The sequence below is a fragment of the Talpa europaea genome, assembly GCF_964194135.1.
Source record: "Talpa europaea genome assembly, chromosome: 7".
NCBI lineage: Eukaryota > Metazoa > Chordata > Mammalia > Eulipotyphla > Talpidae > Talpa > Talpa europaea.
In genome coordinates, this window is record NC_140074.1 from 44,068,215 (window position 1) to 44,094,904 (window position 26,690).

The window sequence follows — 26,690 nt, forward strand, 5'->3', positions numbered from 1 at the left end:
GACAGGAAGAAAAAAGGATTAGAGCAACTGAAAATGTCTGGATTTATAAAGCTGCACTTGATATGGTACAGTTTTTAACTCCTTACGGCACTTACCGCACCATCAATCTCCCCAATATTCTTTCCATTTTCTCTGTTCCTTTCATAGAGAAATAGAATTTGTGAATGCCAAAACTCTCCTGGGCACAGTCTATTTACTATTTACACACAAATTAAGTTCACAGGAAGGACTGCCATTCTCCAGCCCAACTCACTAATTTTGAGGATGAGGAAATTTTGGCTAGGGTTAATCTCACACATAACTGGTAACTGTAGAGCCAGGCTGGACTCCAGATTCCTTGACTCACATCTGATACATCATATGCACAGTCCTTTAAACTCCCAAAATGAGTAGGGAAAAAACATCTTTTCTCCACTCCCAGATTTTTCAAAAGAAATATGGTTTCCTTCCCTTGACTTCAGTAACTTTTCACGGTATGCCTTGTTATCCCTGGAAGCAGGAGGGCTTTATCAGGGCAAATGAAGAGAAATGGACAATTCTAAGCAGTTTCAGCAGGGCCTGAAAGCTTGAGAGCAGAGATTATCTCTTGTTTACTAATGCTCATTGGCTACCCAGAAACAGGGCACAGAGCAAATTCTTAAAAACTGAATGGTAAATGAATACATGATTGAGTCACTGGTTTGATTCTGTTTGCCGGTTTTCCAGCCAATTAGGAATGAATGTTTCACACTAAGATTCTGAGCCTGCTATGGAGTCTCCTTACTCCTACCAGTAAATGAAGTGTTTACATAAAACTGTAATACCTTTTCTGTATGATTGGTAGTATATAGAGACCCTGGATGGAAATTGAAGGGGCTTTTTGGATCAAAAATATACACAAATCATCATTACTGCTATGGTTATCTAGCAGCTGCTTTTACTGATGATATGCTTTGCAATGAATATCAGCAAAGCTCCTATCATCTAGGTATTCTTCCTATTCCACATTCCCTCACTATTTCTCTGGTTTCGAATAAAATGGTTTTCAGGAGAAAAATAGACAGCTTTTGCTTACCCTTTTGGTCTTGGTTTCCTTTTTCTGGGCTCAAGAAACTCTGTCTCCTCCTCCCTTTCCATTTCAGGGATGATGTTTTTCTGAGAAGGCTGTGGTGACAGCATTTCCCATTCATTGTCATGGGTGACAGTCTGCAACATAACTGTATCAGAGCCAGCCCGGCCTCGGCTCTTGCTCTTCCGTGATTGGCTGTCCAAACCAGAGGCTTCCTCTAGAGCTAAAGTTTTTGGGGGCTTCAGTTCTCCCAGAATCTGCATCTGGGGACCCTTGTCCAAGATGAGATCAGAGGTTGGCTCCACAGCCTTACCAGCCTCTTCTGGCTCTGAGTCCTTAGCTTTGGGTGATGGATCACCAACCTCACTGTGGCCCAAGACCATCCAAGTCTGGTCTTTGCCAGGGCTTTCTAGAGATGGTCTCTTATCATTTGTGGGAGACATTGTCTCTACAGAGTGATCTTTGCTTTCATTTAAGGCCAGCTGATGTGAGTCTGGGAAGCTTGCTAACTGAGTTTCTGGCAATGCTGTTTCTTTGGAACCTCTATGAAACTCTTCTAATTCAGAGGTGCTTTCTTTTGCTTCACCAGCGTCTGGGTTGGGGGATAAATTTTCTTCATGGTTTACAAGTATATAATCCATGTGTAGGTCATGATGGTCTTCATTTTCCTCTGTGTGTCTTTCTTCTCCATATTCTGGTTCTATCTGCTCAGGCTCTTTGGTAGGAATTATTTTTTCTTCTTCCGACTGTAATATTTCCTCACTGGCACCTGGAGGTGAAAGATAAAGTTGAGAAAGGAAGAACAAAGCTTAATTAACACATGAGATTTGTGATCTTTGCAAATGATCCATGCAAAAAGAGAAAATTTAATAAATACTTCTACTTTGCAGAGTTAACTTTCACATGCACTACCAGGACACAGCAACAAATACGCAGTATCTACTGCCATCACGCTACTACTGTAGCTAGGGTGGGAAGAAACAGCAGGTATCACTGCTGTAATGCAACCATTGCAAATGTATTGCTTACCCAAGGCAATAGGGAGAGTGTGGTTTACAAATGCATTAATGTAATAAAAACAGCAGTTTCTTGATAGTAGGGGTTGGAGGACTGGGCTGTTTCTTACCATTCTGTGGTACTATATCTCCACCTGCTGGTGAATCTGAATTCTCTGTTTCTACCTCCCAGTCAGTGTTTGATGGTGACAATTCAGGGTTGGAGTTTGCTCCTTCAGGCAAAGAAACTGACTCGGGGTCTTCATGAATATGCAGCACAGCCAGCTGGTGTTCAGGCTGTTTGTTCTTAGTGTCAGTGACGTCTTCTTTACTTCTTTGGTCAGGATGGACAGAAAGCACCATTTCTACTGCTTTGGTCTGTAGAAACTCATCCTCTGGAACCTCAGATGCTTCTGTCATTTCCTCACCAAGGGCAGGCTCTGTGAGATAAGACAAATCGAAGGGAGGTGTGTAAGGTGTCAGCGACTGTTTCAGAGCATCTTCTTCCAAGGGAGGGTCACCACCATAGAAAAAGTGTTCAGGCTCCTTCATTAAATCTTCATCAATATTTTGGCCCATGACATCATACTCAAATTCCCCCCATGAGGCTTCAGAGGAACAGATATCTTGCTTGCCTGCATCTCCATCAACTGACATTTCGAGGTTTCCTTCTGATAATGTCAGTTTACTCATGTCATCTATTGTTCCTGTGGATGTGCTAAAGCTGTGATCAAGGGCAGATTCACTTACATCCAGACAAGCGTCTGACACTAGCAAAGTACCAGGAAGTGTGGCAGGATTTTCCAAACCTCCTGCATCTGTCTGATTCTCAGGAGAAAAGTCCTCTGACATATAAGAGCTGTTGACATCCATAATTGGCTCTTGGTGAGTTACCAAAATACTGATTCCCATATTTTCAACTATTGGAACTGTTAAGTCAACAGGTTCCAAAACAGGTGCTATAGCTGGTTCAGCTCCTTTTTCTTGTCCTTGTAAACCTCTACTGTCTTCACTATTTATTTCAGAAGGTTCAGGAGAATTTTCAGGAGAGACAGGCTGAGATGAGCCATTTGTGTTTGCTTGATCACAAATTGAAGGCAGTGCAATTTCATTTTCAGAATACAGTTCTGAATTGTATGGAACAAATTCCTGCCCAGACTCTTGATTGGGTTCTTCACTCATCTTTTGCTCAGTGAGATATAACTCACTGGATTCCCCTTCAGAATCCACCTCAGCACTGATATGAGGCTCACTCTCTTGCTTTGCTTCATAATCATGACATAAATCAGGGCTGTTGGAAGTTTGAGAATTAGTATCATGGTCACAATGAGTCAATATGTCAGGATTCTCATCATTTGCTTCCAAGCTGAAGGGCTGCTTTGCCTCCATCCACAAGTCAGGTGAAGCTGAGGTCAGTTGCCCACCCTCTTGGAAGTTGCCATGGAGAATATCTGGAACAAAAGTGCCATGGGATTCCTCACTAGGGGTAGAGCCATCCCACTGAGAGCTTGACTTCTTTATAAATTGGTTGGAAGAACTGACATCAGGGAAATCTTCTGAGGCAACCATTGAATTTGTTATTTCACTAGGGTATGATTTTTCCTGTTCCCACCAAATTGCTTCTTGACTCTCAATAGTTGAAACATTAGATATAACACATCCATTTTCATTGGTGTGAATAAGTGTTGGTTCTGGCTGGTCCCAGACGGACAGCGCTGTATTCTGACACTGCTCTTGGGTAGGTGTTTCGGAAGTGAGTGCGTCACCCATAGAAGATAAGGAGGCTTGCTCTCTTGAGTCTTTTTCTTTAATTTGGTCCAATATTACAAGCTGGCTAAGCTGATCAGCTTCTGGGTCTGGCTCTCTTGGTTGAATGTTCCATAGTTGCTGATGGGAGCTTTCTCCATCACTATCCTGAAAGGGTGACTGATGTTTATCGCTGAAAGGACTTGTACAATGTGTTGCCATGGAATCAGCATCACCCTGAATGGGTACTCCCCAGGGACCCATCTTTTGATATGCTGAAGAATTCATCTCTGACATGTCACTTGGATTAGACAGTTCCCCTTCAAATGCGCTTTCAATTGGTCGCCCTTCCTGTGGCGAGGCATTCCACCACTCGGTGCTCTCGGTTGAGAAGCCAAGCATTTCCAATTTAGAATAGTTTTCATTCTTTGGTTCTGTTTTGGGAGATATTTGCCATGGAGTATCTCCATTATTCCTTGCTTCTGGAGAGGATTGCCTCTCCTTATCTACCACTGTCATCTGCATTTCTGTCTTTAGTGGTGAGAAATTCCAGCCTTCAGGACTGCTATCTTGATGGTCACAGAATGGGTTTGACTTATTCTCATTCTCTGCTGGTTCTGAACTGTCTGCATAATCAGAAGATTCCTCAGGCTTGGGATCAGTTGTGGGCAAGAATTTATCAGATTCACTCAATGAATCCCAAGCTCTGGATTCATGCTGAGCTACTTCGCAAGTAGGCAAATGGATCTCTTTCTCCTTCTCTTCATTGCCCACGCTATGTTCATCAAAACCTGAGTTTGTTGAAATAAACTCGGCATCCTCTGACTGAACGGTTTCAGGACTATCACATACAGTTTTTTCAGGATGGCTCACCACTAGATTTTTTTCCTCATGTGTCCCTGAATATTCAGGATATTTTCCCATTTCAGGGCTAGATAAAGAGGAGAGGGAATCACCACCTAATGAGTCATTCCAAACCTCTAAAAACTTAGGAACCTTGTGATCTAAGCTCTTTTCAAACCTGTCCATTCTGTCTTTCTCCAGGTCCTTCATTTCAGTAATTTCTTGGCCATCAGTAATAATAAGTTCAGATTCTTGGTGATCTTTTTTACTCAAATTATCTCGCTTCACCTTCTGATGCTCAGCATTGGGTTCCTGGCCCCAAGAAGACAATGCAGCTAAAGAATCATTTAAATCAGGAGTTGATGCACTTGAATGTGTACACTCACTAGAAATACTGTCTCTGTCATAATTTGCAGATGAATTGGCTCCCAGGGAGCTGTTCTCAATACTATTAACTTCAAGATTCTTAGTTATTTCAGAATCTGTGCAATTGACCTGCACATCATTGTCTATATGGTCACCCCAAACATTGGGACTTTGAGGATGTTCATGAGAAGACTCTTGGGTCATTCTCTCTGACTCCAGAATGTTACATTCTTCAGTTTTCCCAAGATTCAATTCAGGTGAAGATATATTTTTTGTTAAATTCAGTCTACGTGAAATTTCAGTAGTTTCACAGGAATTTTTGTGATTTGTGAGGTGATTTTCACAGGTCTCTTGTACCTGCAGGTGATTTGTGGACACCTCTATTTGCACATCACAGTGTTCTAAATTCAATGACCCTATCTCATGTTCTAAAACCTCCTGGGGCACCTCTGACTGAGGACTGGAAGTGACTGAAAGAGGGCTGACTCTGCCTAATTCATAGCAGATTTCTTGATGATCAGATGCAGCTAGGGGAGAGCGTTCTTTGTCATCTTGCCCTTTCCCAGAAATGTCCGAGACTCCATCCAGCACCTCTGCCTCACCAAGGTTCTCCTTCTCAGTGACTCCATGAGATTCTGTCTCAACTTCACTTTGTCTGTAGCTAGGATCTTTCCATGGATCTTGGCATGCAAAATGCCCTGGATTCTCAAATGTGGTCACCAATGTTGCTGTGTCACTAATCAGGGTTCCCCTGGATGTGTCCTGCTTGTGGGGATCAGGAGTAAGTGCTCCTGACTCACTAACTCCAGAGGCTTCTAGCACATCTCGGAGATGACTCTCCTTAACCTTTTCTGGTGAGCTGGGAGTTTCAGGAAGTGATCTGCTTTGTGGTATGGCTGTAACATGCAATGGGTCTGGTAACATTAGTGATGGCATATTGTTCTCCCTCATGACAGAATCCCAAATACTGTTTGCAATCAGCTGTCCACTTTTCTCATTCAATGTGTCATGGTCATTGAGGGCAGAGTCCTTGCTGTGCTCAGAGGAAATAGGGAGTTCCCAGTCTACTTGATTTGCTTCTGGATATTCCACACCCCATGGTTCAAGCTGTTTCACTGAAAATCGGGTTTCAGGTTCAGTACCTTCAGCCACATAACCCAGTGCTTGACCTTCACCAGGGATCGCCACACCCCCACTACAGTCATCCCAGTCCAAATCATTATCCATATCTGAGATGGTTGCTGTGGACTGAGTGTCCTCCAGAATCACTCCGTTCCACAAGTCCAGACCATCAGGGGCAGTCTGCCGGGAGTTGGTGTTACTGCGCAGAAGCGTGAGCTGGCGGTTTGTCTCATTGCACAGCTGCATCATGTTGGGGTCATCGTAACTGGACTGGCTGCTTTCCCCAGGGTCATTTCCTGCAGAGGTATTCTTATCCTCTACAGGCTCTGTCTTGAGTAAAGCTTGATCTGGGTCAGGAGTGGCATTGCTTTCAGAACTACCATCTGCGTGAGGTAAAGCCCACATCTTTAGGTTCCCAGGATCTGAACTAATTCGATTTCTAGGTGGCTGCTGTGGTGGCTGAGGGGGCATTTCTGTTTCCTCTGCAGTAGAACTAGCATCTTTTGACTCAAGACCTCCTTCTTTAGCAAATGACTTATTTTCAATTTCTTTTTCATCTCCACCAAATGTGGGTGATGTATAAGAGTCAGAAGTGGAGTAGTTGGTATCTAAGGGGGAAGGCACCGAGTCTTCTCCAATGTTGGAAGCACTGTAGTCAGAACATTTATACGATAAGAAGGAATCTTCCCAAGGAGCGAGGCCATCTGACCCTCCTTTTTTGTTACTCTCCTCAAATAAGTTCCAAGAATCTACCTTCCCCCTGATTTTTGGATCCACTAAACCATTCTGATCTTCCTTTGCTGACTTAGAAGTGTTCCATGTATGCTCCAGATCAGATGTGGGATTTCTAGATATCAGGCTCTTATCCCTGGAGTCATGGTTCTTCTTGCCCCAGATCTGTGGTGCTCCTTCGTTATCTGCCTCACTGGGTGAATTGCCCAGTGAATTGCCCAGGTCTTCAGCAGGAAAAGAAAATCCACTTTTTGTCATGGCCCACTCATTCAGGTCCCTCACAGGAGGAGTCTCATTACTTGTTGGATGCAGATTCCAGGTATTTTTCAAAGCTTCACCATCTTCTTTACTAAACCCACCCCAGGCTGGGAATGGCACTGCAGCAGCTGGCTCACCATCATCTGTAGGATTTCCCCAAGACTCAGGCATTGTTGTGGGAGAGCGATTAGAAGGCCACAAGGTAGCAAAGTCTTCTATCAGGTGGCTTGTTCCCTGAGGAGAAGCATTAGACAAATGTGATTTCTCAGCAGGCAGGTTCTGAAACTGCAAGTTATCCACATTTTGGTTTTGAATATTATTGCTTCCCACACCAGGCTGAGCGAATTCAGACTCCCAGGGATCTGACTTCGAGAATTCAAGGCCCTTTGGTTGAAATACAGACTCTGAGGCTCTCCTATCAACTGAGCTTGGTTTATGATCTTTCCAGGACTCAGGGCTCTGGAAGACAGATTCTTGTTCGCTGGAAATCCATGCATCTGCAATATTTTTAGAGTCCATTTCCAAACCACCCCACCAGCTGCTGCACCGTGCACGGGTCTGAGGAGGTCCTAGGTGGCCTGAGTTAACTACGTTTTGGGTCATATCTTCTGGATAGAGTAGAGCTGGCTCTTCAGTGGATGGTGATCGTTCTACAAAGCTATTCATGGGTGTTGGGGGGACCCTCTTTCCAATATTTTTCAGTCTTTCTGGTGAAGAAGGTTCATCTCCCATGAAATCTGTTAGGTTCAAATTTCTTTCAGAGTCATCTCTGGGACTTTCTTGTCTTTGGGCAAACTCCTCATCAAACTCTGCAAGACTATCTTTGCCATCCCCTGACAAGAGTGAACTAGATGAATAATTAGACATGTCAATCCCCATCCCCTCTAGTCCTTTAGGGCCCGTGGGAGGCTGTCCTTCTGAGGAATCGCTGTTCAGAAAGAAATCATCTGCTGGGGAGTAGTCTGCAGAATGGGAAGATGGTTGGGACTGTCCAGAAACCATGGGTGCTGGGTCAAAGTTGAAGAGGTCAAAGTGTTCACCATGTTCTCCAGACCGTGCATGCTCCTCTGCTACTACCCCTTCAGGGATGGGACTATAGGAGTCAAACCCTGGGAGGAGATTGTGGTGAGGTCCAGCTCCTTCTCCCACTGGACTGTCATCACTGAGGAAAACCGAACTCTCCTTGGATGAACGGCTGCTCCTAATGGTGGCCAATCCGCTATCTGGGCTGACAAGGTCTATGTTGACATCTACCTGGGCCTGGTTAGAATCATTAAGATCTGGAGGGTTTTCTATGAAATTCACAGAGTTGGGCTGTGGCTCTATGTCAGAACCATACAACTCCATAATCCCAGAAGATCCTTGGGAGAGTGGGGCGCTGCCAGCCACAGCTTCTGTGGAGGACGTCCGGCTGTTGGAGACCATCTCTGGACACCTCCTATTGATGACTTCCTTGACAAGGAGAACCACCTGGTCGCAAGTCACTGACGGGTTCTCCTGCTGATACACCAGGATCTCATCACAGCCACATTCAAAGGGCTCTAGCTCTAGGCACGGGTTCTGGGACTCCTCCAGTTCACAGCAGATCTGGAAAGACATGAGGGCTGGCATGAGCACAAAGGCCCTCTGCTTTTCACAATTTGCTTTCTTAATTTTCTTAACATAAAATTTATCAATGTTAATCTGTATATATTTAAAAAAGTATTCAAACAACTGACACCTATGTAATCCTTTCTCCAGTCTATTCAAATTGTCTTTTTGCTTAACTCAAAACCCATCTGCTCAATTTAACTGACTCCTGATGGTTATAGGTAAAGAGATTTAAAACTGTTTAAATCCTTTCCCCTCAGTATAACATAGTACCATCTTTCAACAGAAGTGAAACACAAGTTAGCAAAAAGCAGATAGAATGCTGCTTGCTGACATGAACTAGGAGAAAAGTGTTAGAATAAGATGAAATAAGGCTGGAGAATGGTTTTGTTTAGGAGTAGGCTTCCAGGACCTGCTTTAACCTCTGGCCAATGTCAAAATGCAGAAGAGAAAATAGAAAAGAAAAAGCAGCTACCAGAGGTAGGGCTTTTCAGCAGCACTCTCAAGACCCCAGCTGCCCCTTCCTGTCCCAATGAACATCTACGTAAGCCCAGAACAGACACAGCTGACTTGGGAGGCAGAGGACATGTGATAGTCAATGTGAGAACAGAATCGGCTGCGGTTCTGTGATTTTTAGGAAATATTGGGCAAATTTTTTATACTAGGCCTTCGAAATGGCTCTATAGCATTAGTGGCCATAACAACAATAATAACTATAGCACTAGTATAGATAGTAATACTGACAATTAGCATTTATTGAGACCTTTTATATGCCAGGCACTGTTCTAAGAGTTTCATATGCATTATCTCCTTTCATTCTCACAATAATTTTGCATGGTAATCACACGGGAAGGGCTCTTTACTCCCATTTTGCCAAAATGGACAACAGAGGAAGATTAAATAACTTGATTAATAACACAAAGTTAACAAATTATGGAGCCACATTTTGAACTCAGGCAGTTGAGCTGACCCTTAACCAACTGTTAAGAGGGATTAAGAGGACTAAGAGGGATTCTTCTAGAGCAATCTTGGCCCTGTGTTGCTCAAGACCCCAAGGAGTTGTCTCTCAGGTGTGGTGTGGTTGTGGAGAGTCGAGGAGGGTAGGGCAGGGAGAGAGAAAGATGGGTTCAATTCAAGGTCTTCTAATCCCTTCATCCACTCTTTCATTTTTGTGTGCTTTAAATCACTGTTTTAAAATTCGTTTGCTAATAAAGAGATTTGGAGGCTACCATATTGGAGGCTAACGAGACCTAAGTCCTATCTCTGGGAAACCAGTAACTAATGGTAAAATTCAGCTTTGGAAACCAGTGCAGAACAAAGCACTAAAAGAGCCCCAGGTTGGTGTCATAATGCAGAGATACATGCAGTCACAAAAAGGGTGAGAAATGCATCTGCAGGAGGAACAGGGGGCTCTTTCACATTTAGATTTAAGAAAGCAGAGAAGACTACAAGAATACCTACTGTGTGTGAGGAGAGCTAAGGTCAATCTTTTGGGGGACAGATAGTGCGGACATAGAAAATAAAGAAGTGTAGGCAAAGCCTACAGGATGTCTATTCTATTAGTGAGGAGAGATTCGTTATGACACACATGTCCATGTTGCCCATATTATAATGTCTCATGAATGTTTTCATATTAGTTAATACATATACCTGATATGGTATGCCTAGTGTCCTATTTTGATTAATTCTGTCCTATTGTGTCATTTCCAAAGTCTTGACGCTGTTATTAATCTAGAGGATCTGACTGATTACCCAGTCAGAATTTTAGTGCCTAGAGACAGACTAACTGCGATTAAAGCATCAGACCACCTGTTATTAACACTGTCATCAAACAGACATTGAGGCCTTGTACTGTGTGTGCCCCTATAGCTCAATATGTCTAATACCAAACAGGTATGATAACCTTGAAAGTTATTACTAAGCAGCAGCCCAAAAAGAAAATAGCACCCAAAGGAAAATAGCACACATTTGTGTGAGAAAGGTAAATGCTTTTTTCTAAAGATTCAGTCTAGAAGTAAAATAGTCATGGGGCATCTTTTAAAAGACCCCATAAGCAAAATACTCCCAACATGTTCTAACACTCAATCTCAAGGACTTTATCTCTTGGGCCAAATTCATTAAGCCACCAACCCATTTCCATCTTCTACCTTGTGCTCTAAAATGTGCCTGGTAGGGAGGACCTTACCTGGCTGCACAGCTCCAAGTTCTCAGAGTACACGGCCACCTGCTGTCTTGGCTGCTGCTGCTCCTCTGACTGGGAGCGGGCCAACAGGATGAGGACATCGAAACCGAACTTGTCTGTAAATGCTTTCAAATCACTGGCGATGTTGCTGTGAAACATACAGTTCTGAAATAACAACAGGAAATCTGCTATTAATGTCAAACTGTGCAACTTTGGGGAGGTATTTCACAAAATTGTCCAGTCTTCTGCTGTATTATGAAAGACATTTATTATGAGATGTAAATGAAATAAACAATTTGCTTTGAGAAAGTCTGAAAACTTTCATGATATGGCTTATAATATACAGTTGATCTTTGAAGCTCAGGGCGGGGGGGTTAGGATCCCAGCGCAGTTGTGCATAACTTATAGTCAGCCTTTTGTGTCCGTGGGTTCTGCATCCATAGATGCAACCAGTTAATACTAGCCTCATCATAAAAATCAAGTTGGGGTGTATTGCTGGCCACTTTGCTAGAAGTTCTCTGTAGATATCTCTGCAGATATTGAATCTCTGAATGCAAACCTTGTAGAATGAAAAAAAGTCCTTGTGTAGGTGGATCCTTAATGTTCAAATCAGTGTTGTTCAAGGGTCAGCTGTGAATTGCTTGGCTTGTTTTCATAACCCAGGAAAGGAAAGAATCCTTGTAATTATTAAAAATAGTTTAGACAAAGAACAAATAACATTTAAAAAAAATTTAAATATTGACTTTGAAAAACATACTTTTCCTCTTATTGTTCATAGGATATAGGAATATCTGCTGACTATTATTGCAACCTAGCAGTAGGAAAATAGGAGGAAGCTATTGCCCTCTTCCAGAATGGGTTTCTAATGGTTATTATTAACCCCAAGCAGAATCCTGAGGATGAACCTAGCTAAGTTTTCTGAATGCTTTTTTCCCTGTGTAGAAGGCCAGGAGGCTTGTGTAAGTGCTACAATGTCAGATCTGCTTGCTCTATGTGGTAACTAAAAGGGTCCCCACTACCATGGGGCACACACACCTGTGGCTCACATCATCTGTGGAAATGTGCTGGCCTTTCAGGTTTCATTAACTGACTGCAATGAGAACCACTTTATTGGCACAATTGTCTTTCTTCCTTAAAGAAATTCAGTGAAGACCATATATTAGCCCCTAGCATATTGCCTGACATATTCTGGTTACTTAAGAGATGTTACTGAATGACTGGAGAGATATAAACATAAAACCAATATGTGCTACATAATCTTCTATCATAGCATAGAATTATGATTGTATATATGATCACCATGTATGGTCAGTCAACTTTCAGTCTAGTGTGCTACTTGATAAAAATCACCATGACTAAAAATCACTCATGAGGTAAAAGGAATTTTAGTAATTTTTTTTGATGTAAAAATCATTAGAATTATGCAAATGGTTGGTAAAATATTATAGTGCTACAGAAATGTATGCCATAGGAAGTGGGAGCACCACGTACCCCCTCTTCAGATAACTGTTGTAAAGAGCTAAATAGCACAGTGCGTATAAGTGCAGACTTTTTCCATGGCCAGGTCAATTATTTGTTTTTTTTTTTTTAATTTTTTTTTTTTATTAGAGGCATGCTTTATTTATTTATTTTATTTGTTTGTTTGTTTTTGTTTATACATGCACTGGGTACAGTCAGAAGCGTGGGAGGGTGAGAGAATTCACCAGAGCCAGAGCGGGGAGCAGAGCAGGCAGAAGGACCGAAGTACACTGCTGAGGGGAGCAGCGGGCGGCAGGAGAGGTCTGTGCGCCATGTGGGACCCTCCTCCGGTGGCCTGGGAGCAGCCGGGGATCGAACCGGCGCTGCAGAGGCTGCGCGCAGCTTCGTAACCCAGCACTCAACCGCTGCGCCACCGGGGAGGCCCCAGGTCAATTATTTGTATGCGATAATTCTTTGAAACTTGTGGATTTGATATTGGTGGCTTAGACTATTTACCAATCACTTAAAATATCCATAATACACGCAGTCTATAATCCTGCAGTGTTGGATCTCAAGGTCAGTGAGACCTCTGAGAGACATCTATCATGAGACAGATGTGCAGGCCAGCCCTCACCAGCTTCCATACCTCCAGGAGTTTTGTTGTTTACTCCTGTAAAAGCTACTCCTTCACAAGGAATTGTACATGGAAATTCACAAAGGTCTCAGGATATATTGCTGATGAACACCAAGGACCTAGTATACTGACTTGGTCATGAAAAACTATGATGTTCAAATATTTTGGAAGCATATGTTGCAAATAGCAGTGTCATCTTTCATGTTTATTTATTGCCCAAATGCCATAATAACAATCTTTAAGTAGGAGTTTTTTATAAAATTAATTTACTTGCAATGACAGAAGAATTTCAGAACAGATATTTAGAATGAAGTTTTTATCTTCTTGGACCTCATGTTATCAACAAGGTGCATCCCTCAATAGATAAAATGATTTTAAGTCATTATTGGCATTATTCATCATGAATCTCAATGCAGAGCTTTCTTGCCATTATTAAAAGTGAGAGAAGATATGGTCCTGAAGGAAAACAAAGACAGAGAGCAGCTACCTACATTTTATCTCCAGTGACTGAAGACTTTGACCAAAAATCCCTACAATTTTCTTTTTAATAACCAGCTTATGGCAAGGAAGAGGCAGGAAATAGAGTAGGCCTCAAGAAAAACAGGAAATTATCTTCCAAGGAGGAGCCACTCAGCAGTGGGCCTGAAGAGGCTGCTGGCAGCAAGAGCAGCAGCTTCAATAAAACATTCCCAAATATCCTAGAAGATGAGAATGGACATTTCCCTCATGGGTATACCTCATGGTAACTATTCCTAACCTGGGCCCTAGGCCCCAAGAAAAAGAAAAATTCGTAAGAGTTGAAAAAAATAATCGTATTATGTATATAACATCCCCTAATATATTTATAAACCCTTGGGAAAAAAGCACATTCTTAAGAGATGTTCACATATAATAAAAATGTTATGACCCTCTGGCTGTGTCACTCAATCAAGACAAGGCAGGTTTTACTGGTATTTGAGCACAAAATAAGGATCCAGTTGAATCAGTATTATTGAAAGCCCTATTGCGGAACATTTGCTATTCAAAAATGTTGGCTCAGCAACAATCTGTTTGGATTTTTCTGTGTTAAAATGATGATTGTAGGATCTTACTGGATTCAAGTTCACAGGCAGGCGTTGATAACAATACCCAGTGTCATATGAGAAACAGAGAGGTCTTGGGCCACACCCCGAACTTACTGAAGTTGCATTTTTTTTAAAGATTTATTTATTTATATAAGAACTGGGGTACAGGCCAGAGGTGCAGGAGGGTGAGAGAATTCACCAGAGACAGAGCGGGGAGCAGAACAGGCAGAAGGACAGAAATACACTGCTGAGGGGAGCAGCGCGCGAGACAGGAGAGGCCTGCTGTGCCTTGTGGGAATCTTCCTAGCCGACCCGGATCAAACTGGAACTGCAGAGGCTGTGGACACCTTCACAGAGCTTCGCTCAACCAGCTGGGCCATCGGGGAGGCCCTGAAGTTGCATTTTTTTCCCCTACGAATCCCAGGTGATCTGAATGCACACTGAAATCTAAAAGCACTGCTCTAGGGAGGCATTTGTTAATTGATAAATTTTCCTATGAACCAATCCTTTGGACTATCTTAATCCTGTCATGAGACTTTTACTGACTCGCTCCCTCTACTCCTTGTTCTTTACACTAGCTTCATAACAAAAATCGCCAGGGGGTGCATATTTCTGGGTCTTTACTAGTTCTCATTTAGCAGGTCAAAGAAAAGGTCCAAGCATCTGTATTTTGTCAGGTACCCTTAAGTGATTCTTAAGATCAAACTCTTTTGGTTAACATTCCTCCAGTTTTCTCTGGGTGGTCCTGCATTCCATAGGATCAAATGAAATACTGATAAAACAAAGATTTGTGTGAGTCACTTAGGCATATTAGAGAAACAAAATTACATTTTATAGCAATCTCAGAACAGAGACCATGAACCACTATGTCCTATCTATCCAAATACAATTGTTCAAACCAGATTTGATCTTGCTAGATTTAGGATAATGTTAGGAGTTTCAAGTTTAAAACAGAGTCAAACAAGGGAATGAGTGAGAATCTTCAGGAATACAGGAGACGGAGTCTGTTTGTTCTGCTTTTATGCCGGTGCTATTTGCATAGGAGATAATTTATTATTGTCTTCTAGCTATGCAGGGAGTCATGTGCTGCTACGGCTCTTATGTTGCTGACAAGCTAGGCTGGTCCTGAATAAACAGCACTTCATCATCAATACAACCCAACTGTAGATACAGGTTGGCATTTTATTCCCTCCATCTGCCTTCTACCTGATAAATTACTGTTTTAGTTACATGTATACAAATACTATTTGTTAATCTGTGCAAATGCCTTTAAAATGTTTCCTCCACCTTATGTTAAAACGGTATACATATATGTGTGTGTGTGTGTGTGTGTATATATATATATATATATATATATATATATATATATGTATCTCCCACTCAATTTGCCAAAGGCTTGGAAAATAAAGGGATTCCACCTTAATTTACCACACCCACCACAACAAACAACCTTCACATTTGATATGAACACTGCCTGAGACTGCTGAAATTTAGGAAGTTACTTTAGTGGTCATTGCAAACAGAAATTGATGAACAAAACCCAAATTGTTCCCATCAATTAGGAAAGCTGGAAATTGCTCCCTGTCATAGCGCTTTGTCATTTATTGTTCCAAAGACTTAATCTCATTAAATATTTTTTAAAGGTCTTAAGTCCTTTTGCTTAAATAGATTCTAGTTTGGGAACGAGTGGGAAGCCTGTAAATGTGGGGAAAAAGATGATTTTCCAGCCAAAAGTTAAGGTGCAGATCTCAAGGGCCCTAAAAAGAGGCTAATGATCTTGATGACAAAGCATATAGGAAACAGAAATGATATAGTTTTACTCTAATAAAATCACCAAGATTAGTGATAGTGTCCAGAATATTTTTTTAAAGATTTATTTATATATGCATACAAGAACTGGGGTACAGGCTAGAGGTGGGGGGGGGCGGTGAAAGAATTCACCAGAGACAGAGTGAACAGGCAGACTGACTGAAATACACTGCTGAGGGGAGCAGCAAGGAGAGAGGAGAGGTCTGCTGCACCATGTGGGTTGCTGGGGATCAGACTCGTGCTACAGAGGCTGTGGATAGCAGTGCTGTGCTTAACCCCTTGCGCCACCAGTGAGGCCCAGTGTCCAGAATATTTACTACATTTGTGACTGAAAGTACAATGACAAATGGAAAATTCCATTCAGTCACAAAATTCTATTTTTTTTCTTATTCCATTTCTCAAAAAAAAAATGCAGTGTTTATGCTTTATGCTAATGGTTTTAATGCATCACAAGAAATAAAACAGTGATACAAATAATGTTTTGTAACCATTTGAACGAGGATATTCTTTGAGAGGGGGTCAATACCACACTTTGTTTTGCCAGTCTATCTCCCATTATCTCCTGAGTCCCTCCTGTCAGATTTCTGCCCCCATCATTCCACTGAAAATACTCTTCTTGAATGTACCAATTACTTTCAGGTTTCCAAATCCAAAAATTACTTTCCTGCTTTTACTCTACTTGAATTCTCTGAAGAATCAAGGCCGTGAGGTTGACTTGAACCTCTTGAAACACTTAATTCCTTCATTTTCTGACATCACACTGTATTTCTCCCAACTCACTGGCTACTCTCCAGTCACCTTTGCTGGTTTGTCTTCCTTATTCAATCTCCAAATGTTTACAGCACCAGACTAGGTTTCCAAACCCCTTTCTCTTACCATCCACTTAGATGACTTTCAAACTATCTGCCAGTGACAATCAAACCTACAGCCACCTGAACCTATAGCCTTATCTATCCATGTGATATTTCCATATAATGACTAATAAGCATCTTGAATAAAATATATACCACATCTACGCTAGTTTCTTCCATATTTTTTTTTAATGGCATCACACGCAATCAGGTTATTCAGGTCAAATATCTAGGAATCATTCTTGATTCCTTTCTTTCATCATTCCTCAAACTGGCATATTCTGTTAACTTCACCTCTACAACATAGTTCAGGTCCAAACACTTTTCTCCAACTTCTCTATTGTCTGAGCTTCAGTCATAGTCATCTGCTCCCTGAACTTTAGGGACAGCCTCCTGTTGTTCTCCCTGCAGCTACTCTTCTCTCCAGATAACCAGCTCTCCACATCAAGGCAGAACTCTTCAAGAATCAGAACCCTCTTTAAAACTATTTGAAAGCATCATTACTATTGTCTTATTTTTGTAACTGGAAAGAGAAAGGTTTAATGTCCTTGGGATTAAGAGTTCTTACAAATCAATCAGAAGAAGCAGACACAAAGATAGAAAAACAACTGGAGAACAAAGAATATTCACAATTGAAATGCGAATGGTTAATAAACATCTGAATTCATTGATAACCAAAGATATCCTTCAATAATAAAATATTTCATTTTTGCTTTTCCTATTATTGGTAAATATTTCCAAATGGGCACTCTCAAACATTATTAGAAGTATATTTTAAACAAATAATCAGATGCACACATAATCAGATATGCACACAAAGGTTTGTGGACAAAGCTATTCACTGAACTAATTCTTTTAATAACTAAAACTTAGCAACAACCTAAATAGCCAACAATACAAAAATGATTAAATAAATTGTGGAAGTCACACAAAAGAATATCATGCTATTAAAATCAGGCTACCAAAAACACAAGGAAAACATTTCTGTAATTATATAATTGAAGAATGTAATTTCTACATGTATTCAAATAATACATTGTGAAATTTAGTAAAGTCAGTCCTTGCTTAACATTGTCAATAGGTTCTTGGAAACTTTGACTTCAAGTGAAGAACATACAAGGAAAGCAGGTCCTCTAATAGTGTCATTTCATTTAATGTCTATCAATATTATTATTTCTCATCAATATTATTAAAAAATGTTAAGTGAAATAGTATTATTCAAGACCTTGATGTATACAGTGGACATTAAGATAATTTTATATTAAAGTTGTCATAATTTGGCCAAATTATTTTTTTGAAGCTGCACCTTATCCTTTAAGAGTCCCCCCACTGTGATTATTGTGGAATAAAGAAATAGTATTGCAAATAATTGTACAAGATGAAACAATAAACAATTTTAGCCTTTACATATACATACATACATACATACATACATACATGTATATTATCCTTTTAGATTATAGCCTTGTTTGATCAGAAAGATATAACAATAATCATATTCATTAAAACTTATTAGAAATATACTATAAACTGGATTCTATATATTTATTTTTTTTTTTACAATTTAGTAAAACACAGTCCTTTATTTTTTTGAGGAAGGATTTACCTTATTTTTTTATATTTTATTTTATTTTATATAATTCTTATATCATTTTTCATTTTTGGCCAAATTATTAATCTGATTTTTAATCTAAATTATGATTGTATTTCTCCATTATGTTAGGGTGCTGCCTGTAAAATTTCTAGTAAAGATTTTGGGCTCCACTGAACATGAGGTTAACTCTGACTCTATCACTCACTAGCTGGGTGACATGGGTGAGTGATCTCATCTCTCCAAGCCTTAGTTTCCTCTTGTGTAAGCCCCCACCTCATAGACCTACTGTAAAACTCGAGAACATATATCAAAAGGCTGGCCTTCTGGCCAGCCCTTGGTAGACCATGAGCAATAGGTCTCTTTCCTTTCCTGGTTCTTAAGCTATCATTCCGAGGATTCATGGCATTAACCTGATTCAGAGAAAATATTTTACAAATTCTTGATACGGGAACTTGTTATTCATGTTATGATTTCTTGCCACATATTCTTTATAATGTGTATGAAATTTCAAATGATAATCCTGTACATTTTAATGCCATTTACCTGATTCACATGTGAAACTCCTAGATAAGAGATACTGAAGTTACACAAGGCTACACATGAAGCAGTCATTTTAAAGTGATATAAGATACAAAAACTATGGAGGTCAGAATTTACCGAATTAACGAATTCTTTATCCTTAGTTCCAAGTTAGACTCAGTAAATGAGCTTTTAAGCCTATAAAATGTGTAGTGAAATGTGTAGTGATTTTTCCTTCAAATAAGTCATTATGGACAGTCTTTCTCATCATTTCCACCATTTCACCTCCAAATGCCAGTGACTGCCGGTAGATTACCCAATTGTTAATACTTTCTATTTAGTCTGGCATGCTGTTCAGTACACAAAATCCAAAAAAGTTGTCTCTCTTACAAATTGTACATGAAATATATTGACTAAGACTTTCACCAAATGAAATAAATTACTTTCTGATGTCATGGACAATTTATTCCCGACTTTATTATAGACATTATTTTTTTCTTTTTGTAGGTAATGGAGAAATCAAGTGAGCAGGTGTGGTCTGGAGATAGGATGTTTGTGAATAGAAATCATTACCAAGAGTAAAACAAAAGCTTGTACAGCTTCATTTTTGAAATTAGTGAGTCTTAGAAACACAGTTTGACAATCTATAACTCCCTTGTAAGCACAGCAGCCAGCATGGATTGCTGAGTTACTGAAATTTAAGAGTAGAGTTTGACATTTATACTCTGCGTGGATTTATTTCTAGACTTAGGACTATTTTTTTTATCATGATATAGGAAAAATGCTGAGGTATGTACACAAATGTTCTAACTGAAAGCTTTATGATTTATGCTACCAAAATTCCATTATGATGTTTAAAATATTCAGCAATAATAAAGTCTGATAATTTTGACAGGGAAATGATTTATGAGAACACAAAATGCATAAATTAAGAGATTTTATTTATTCTGTTTTCATACACTCTTTAATTGGTAAGCAAAGATATTTCCCATGTTTTACCAGATGTCATATTTTAAAAACTCTATTGTTCTTATTTTATAAGCTAGCCAAGTCATTTTAGTAGTAAGAGCTTCAGTGGGTCTATTAAAATTATATTATACATCACAGTTTTGAAAATAAAAACTGTGGTAGTACATATTATCATTCTTTGCAGCTAAAGAGAGACTCCTTTTATGAAATTTTGTGAAAATTAAAATACAATATAAATGAATATGTAACATAAATATACATTAATATAATTTTTACTTAAACCAATAGTACATTGCCTAACATAATTTAATAATGCAATGTTTCTGTATTAACATTCTTCTTAGTGCTTTATATCACACCATTTAAACTTTAAGATGACATGATGAGGGGGCTAACAAAATTTCTGTCTTACACTGGGAAAGTGGAGGCTTTGGGAGATTAAAAAACTCAGAGGTATGAAGAATGGGACTAGAAACTAGACTGGTTTGATTTCTGAGATGTTACCCTTGGAGAAAATTCTTTACCACCAAAGATATACTAATTAGTTTATAATTTCATTAAAAAAAACAGGTATTTTTCCATAGCATGCATTTCTATTTAGTGTTCTCTCTTGTTACTGTAGATAAGCAAGAAGTATCTTTGATAGTAACAAACACTGATAATAAGGTGCTTATTTATAAACCAATATTATCATGACTTGTTATAAATTTTCAGTTTCTCATCCACACTATAAATTATTAATCTAGGCTGATCATAACTAAGTGTCTGAGCCTAAAATCAAAAACTTGCCCAAAGGATCTGCTAAATGTCATGATATTCTTGCAGCAGAATCTACTTTTAAAAAGTTGGGCATGCCTGTGTGCACAGAAAGAAGTGCCAGAAAACAGGTATAATCACTGGTGACCTAGAATTATCCTCATAGTTTTTCTTGACCTGGTAGCAATGAAAGGTTCCCACTTCACATTCATTACATTAAAATCTCATCATCTAAGAATGCTCCCTACATTACCATTACAGGGACAGAGGTAGGTAGAAAGACAAAAGGGCAAAATAGATTGTTTATTTTTACCTTGATAGAGTAATCATGTTAATAGGAAGAGGCCCATAGTTTTCACCATCATTTCAAGTAAGTCCTCTTGTAAAGGCAGGACGATCAAAGACAAAGTGATATATCAATCTGCAGATGCTTCAATTTAGGGCAAGCACATCATAAGTATTAGGGGAGAAACTAAGTCCTTTAAGCAATTATCTTTATAAGGTGATCATTTAGATTAAAGATTTCAAGAATAGAGGAGGGAAACATGCATTTATTGAAAATTAAACATTACTGTTTTCATTCCATAAGACAAATATGTATTACCTCATTATGACCATACCATTAATCATAATAGAGAACTGGAGAGAGATTCAGGCAGACAGACAGACACACAAGAAATTTAAATTTAAATTTGCACATTCATATGAAAGTGCAGGTTTAAGTTAAGGAATTTTTTTTTAATAAAATGGGTTGGTTTCAGATCAGATCATCTCGAAGTTAAGTGAGTTGAAATCCTGCCCCATCTTAAAGAGAACCAGCATAAGACAACCAAAGTTACATCAAAAAATAACTTAATAGAATAGCAGTCCCAGGCAGCCTCACAAATGGTTAATAGTAGATTGTGAACCCTTCCACATTTAAGTACTCAATCAATTAAAGACAAAAAAGTCCACAACACATTAACTAGCTCAACCTAATTTACATTTTCTTTAAGATCAGGCCCATAATCAACAAAACTTTTGGACATAGTATGTATGTAAGGACTCAGTGAGAAAAAGGGTAGATTGTAGTTTCACTTATGTAGCCTTCTTAAAGTTTATGTACATTTATAAGGCTATCTATATCAAGACCAATGTGTAGTGGACAATCCACTCATTAGGCATGTTTATTTTTCAAAAGTAGAACCTAGGTAACACCCTAGCCGTCAAATAATAATAATAAATTATTTCTTTACTTGTGCATAGATTTTTTTAAAAAATCCTTATTGACTTCTTTTTTTTTAAAGATTTATTTTTTTATGCATACAAGAGCTGGGTACAGGCCAGAGGTGCAGGGGGTGAGAGGATTCGCCAGAGACAGAGTAGGTAGCCGAACAGGCAGATCCACTGAAATACACTGCTGAGGGGAGCAGCAGACAAGACAGGAAAGGTCTGCTTCACCATGTATGTTGCTCCCTGGCTTGTTGGGGATCGAACTCGCGCTGCAGAGGCTGTGGATTGCTTCATAGGGTGGTGCTTAACCCCTTGCGCCACCAGGGAGGCCCCTATTGACTTGTTTTAACTCATGAGCCTGAACATTTACTACTCTACTTATTTTCATTTGTAAAAAATAAATCATCTAATTTGAAGACAACCGCAAGAAAGCAGAAGATCTCTTTCTTCTCTGGGTACCCCTTCCTGATTTATGGAAACCACCAGTCAAATCTCTGGAGTGCTTGCTGTATATGTACATTATACACACTTCAGATTTTTCTAAGCTGTGTCAATATTAACCTGACCAAATGAAGATCAAACTGTCTCTTTTGTTCCTCATGCTCCTTACATGGGGAGCACAATATGGCTCTTGTCAGAGGTGCTTCATCATTTTGGCTCAAGGAAACTGTCAGTACAGTTTGGGATTCGTTCTTCATGGGCAGATATCCTGATGGGTCTAATGAAGCCTTTCTGCTGACAACTCATTTGCTAAAAATACCCAACCATCACCAAGTTTAAGTGGGGGATATGGTTGTGTGTCCTTTGCTATCTATCCAATAAAAGTAATTATTCTTTTTTGAAGTCTAAAAAAATCTACAGATCAAGGCATATACCTCACACCACCCATATATGTGTTCTGCTAGTTTCCATTTGCTCACTGATAAACTTTATGACATTCTTAAATTGGAATATAATAGGGTAAACACCAATCTTAGCGCACACATGCAGAGCCAACAGTCTGTGTGTGCCATTTGTTGCAATCTGAGCTAATTACCAGAAACCCCCTCCTGCAAATGGATACTCTGTGGGGTTTGTGGTTTATTTTCATTTGGAGATGTCTGTGTGTGGGAAGCTGGAGAAAATTCATTTTCAGGTAAAGACACTGTGCTATTGTGACTTTCTTGGTCTCAAGATACAGAAACTTAACTCAAACTGGCTTAAGTAAAGAGAAAGAAAGTGCAAAGGATTTGGGTTGTGTTCTCAAAGAAGTCAAAGAAGAACTAGGGGGATGCCTTCTGGGCAGGGAGTGGCAGGGATGTGTTGGTCACTCAACTTCTCCATTCTCTTCTGGCTACATTCTCCTCTTCTGAATGGAACTAGCGTCATCCAAGTAGTGGGAACATGGGAGGCTGCAGCTACAGCACACGCCTTTCCACTGTAGTCAGAGCCCACCGTCTCTCTGATTTGAATTTAAAAATCCTGGAGAAGATGTTCTGGTTGTTTCCACTTGGATTAGGTGCCTAGTGCTGCACTGAGCAAGTACGGTGGAAAGATCACAAAATACAGACATGGTACCCAATGATGGGTAAGAGTCACTTCCTAGAAGAGGGATGCTGAGCAGATAAATCTACAGGTGGTCTCCTAGATATCAAACACCAAGAGGTAACACACACCCCCACACATATACACACACATACAAATGTACACACTAATCCCTACCATAGAAAACACACATCATACAATTTCCCCAATGCCCACTATCTTTTTTTTTCAGTCAACCAAGCCCCATTATTGGGAGATACAGGATGCTTGGAAAGATAACTTCACGAAACTAATTTAGTTACATTTCAATTTCATCAAAGTTTGCATTCCAGTTAAAAAGAATATTATAAAGAGGCGTGAAAAACCAAAAACAAATCTATAATCAACTCAGGAAAAAAAATGTCAAGACTTTTTTGTCTTTATATTTTTAAGTCAATGTGAGGAATGCCTTTTTTTGCCCCCTGAAATATTGAGATGCTCAAATTTTCACCACTTGTACCATAACTATCAATCTTCCTCTGCTATTTGCACCATACATATGATCTACTGAATGATTTAACTACAGACTAGAAATGATCTACAAGCTCTGCCTAGAAGGCAAAGAGTATCTGGCTAACTAACTCTGGTAGAACAAGAGTTGCATTTATATGCTATTATTATATACTAGTTATTTATGGAAGGTTCTAAACAGGCCAAATATGGGGGGGGGGTTAATCTGAATTCCTAACAGGTAAAAGGAAGTAACTTTAGGGCGAGATTTTTCAATCTCTACCGCTATTTGCATTTGGGTTTGGATCTCTCTTTGTTGCAGGGGCCATCCTTTGCATTGTAGGATGTTTAGATTATCTTTAGCCTCTAACCACTCGGATCCAATAGAAAACTTCATCCCCCAGTGAAACAATCAAATATGTCTCTAGATATTGTCAAATGTCCCTTAAGGGACAAAAACACCCTAAATAAGAAGCATATTAGAGAATAATAGGAGAGTTCGGGAAGCTTAAAAAAAACCACTCAAATCACATTAAACTTTTTTTCAGAAATGTTACCAGATTCAGCAAGAATACATCATTAATTTCATCTGGTTCAAGGGGTAGGAGAACTAAAAAGAAAAAATCAGGGATGGGGAATACCTGCATGAATAGTTTATACTTACTGGCCATTTACCTTTTTTAAGCTGGTAAAATTTGAAAATTTCCATCAATTGTCTTTTAGTTTATTTTGGCTTGCTAATAAAATAAACATTTTTATTTTCTTAGAGAAAAAAGTAGATGATTTAAAAGAAAGAGGCAGGACTTAACTAAAACATTGACTTCCTGTTACAGGAAAATTAAGGTTTCTTAGGTAGTTTCCAGGCTTTCCTTATTCCAGAAAAAAAATATTAATACAGGTCAGTTATGGATAAATAAGGCATATTTGAACAACAAACTATATATTGGGGATTATTGAAAATGATGTTCATAGTTAATATTTCAACTCCATTTGGGTAACCCCAACATATGTTTGTTTTTTTTTTATTTTAGGGCAATGCAAGAGTCCAATGAATGGGTAAAATCCTGATAACAGGTGACCTTGAAAATTCATCAAAATCCATTTCTGAGCCTGAGTTATCCAAACCTGCATATCCATATCACTGGTTCACAACCTTGGTTGAACCTTAGAATAACCTAGAAAGGTATTTTAAGAAATACTCAGACTTCACTCCATGATACTTAAATCTAATTGGCTTAAAGGTGGGGCATCAGTGTATTTTTCAGAGAGTCACAGCTATTATTCTAATGTGCAAATAGGGCAGAGAACAGTAGTATACATTGAAATAAACAAAAAAATTCAATTCATACTGTGCAAACTTAGTTTCTAAACCAATGATTCTTATTTCTATTTTTGTCATTGAGTGAACTTTCATAGTCACTGGGGAAGCCCCAAATTCTAAGAAAAAAATGTTCACATCCTATTTTTAAAGTAGTCCTAACCTCAAATGAGCAAATAATAACATACAGTTCTTAAAAACAGGGATACTGAAATCTAACAAGCTAGGATTCAACTCTTAGCTCCACATTCTACTATCTCTACACCTTTAGGCAACTTTCTTGATTATGCTAAGCTTCACTTCCTTCATCTGGTAACTGAGGAGAGTAACCTACTTAATAAAATGAGAGAATCTATAAAATGCTTAGTCTGAGATCTCTGAAAAGCCAGCCCTCAATACATCATAGCCTCTATGAGAGCATCAGGACCAACAGCTACTACTATACTAACAGTAAATTTATCTGTCAATTAGGTCATTAGAAATTATCCATTCTCAGGAAGAGTTTAGAGATTACCTTTTTACCTTATGCATGTTAGAAAGAGTCCTTTTCTAAGTTTTGTTGTAGCCCAGTGTTTAAGTTATGTAACTTCTACAGTTTCTGATTAAAAGGTTTAGAGAAAGTGCCTGACAAATTAGCCAGATGGTGTGATGGTCCAGATTGACAGAGAAACAGATTTCTCTTCAAGTTTAGTTTTTACCATGTGGTAAAAATGGACACAAGATCTAAATAGATACTTCTTTGAAGAAGACATGCAGATGGCAACAGCAACATGAGAAAGTGTTTATCATTTATCATCAGGGAAATCAAATCAAAACCACAACGAGATACTACCTCACTCCTGTGAGATGACCCCTGTCAAAGAGACCAAAACAAGTGCAGGTGAGAGTATGGAGAAATGGAAGCCTCTTACAATGTTGTTGGGAATGTAGGCTGGTCCAGCCCCTAGGAGATTCTAATCCTAGCAATCTACCTGGGGACTACAAAAACACCAATTTGAAGGGAAGTTTGCACTCCCATGTTAATTACAGCACTAGTTATAATAACCATACTATGAAAACAACCTAAGTGCCCCAAAACAGATGGGCAGATCAAGAAGATGTAGTATATACACACAACGGAATACTGCTCAGCAGTCAAAAAAAGGTAAACTCATGCAATTTGTGGCAACAACATGGATGGACAGATTTTGCTAAGCAAAATAATTCAGATAAATATCTGATGGTGTCACTTATATGAAGAATATAGAGAAAACCAAACAAGGAATCAGATAAAGTCAAACTCAAAACTAACCCCTGAAAGCTGACTATAGAACTGAGGCATTCAGAGGCAGAGGGGAAGAGGGTGGGACAAGCACAAGGTGTGGAGGGAGCACAATAGATCCTGGTGGTGGACTGTGTGTGCTTCAGTAGTGGAAGGGCAATGGTAGCGACACCTGAAGAGGGGAATCCTATACTTCCAAAACACAGACTACAATGTAAATCAATAAAAGTAACTAATTAAAAAGAAAAAGAATTTACTTTTTAACAAGCAAACAAGTAACCCAGTAACTCTGTGGCCGCTGGTTAGCAGAACCAACTGACTTAAGAATGAGCAATGTCTAGGTTATGGAG

At 39.3% G+C, this 26,690-nt stretch overlaps 1 protein-coding gene across 2 annotated transcripts in view; it reads right to left on the bottom strand.

Moving 5' to 3' along the window:
- The window catches only part of PRUNE2 (prune homolog 2 with BCH domain), a gene marked incomplete at both ends in the record, with an annotated part of 207,512 nt that overhangs the window by 54,466 nt on the left and 126,356 nt on the right, over positions 1-26,690 (bottom strand). For both annotated transcript variants that reach the window (XM_084239044.1, XM_084239043.1), the window contains 3 exons: positions 1,055-1,817; positions 2,175-8,697; positions 10,886-11,047. In XM_084239044.1, the coding sequence (XP_084095170.1) occupies positions 1,055-1,817; positions 2,175-8,697; positions 10,886-11,047 (7,448 nt within the window). The remainder of the gene's footprint in view (positions 1-1,054; positions 1,818-2,174; positions 8,698-10,885; positions 11,048-26,690) is intronic.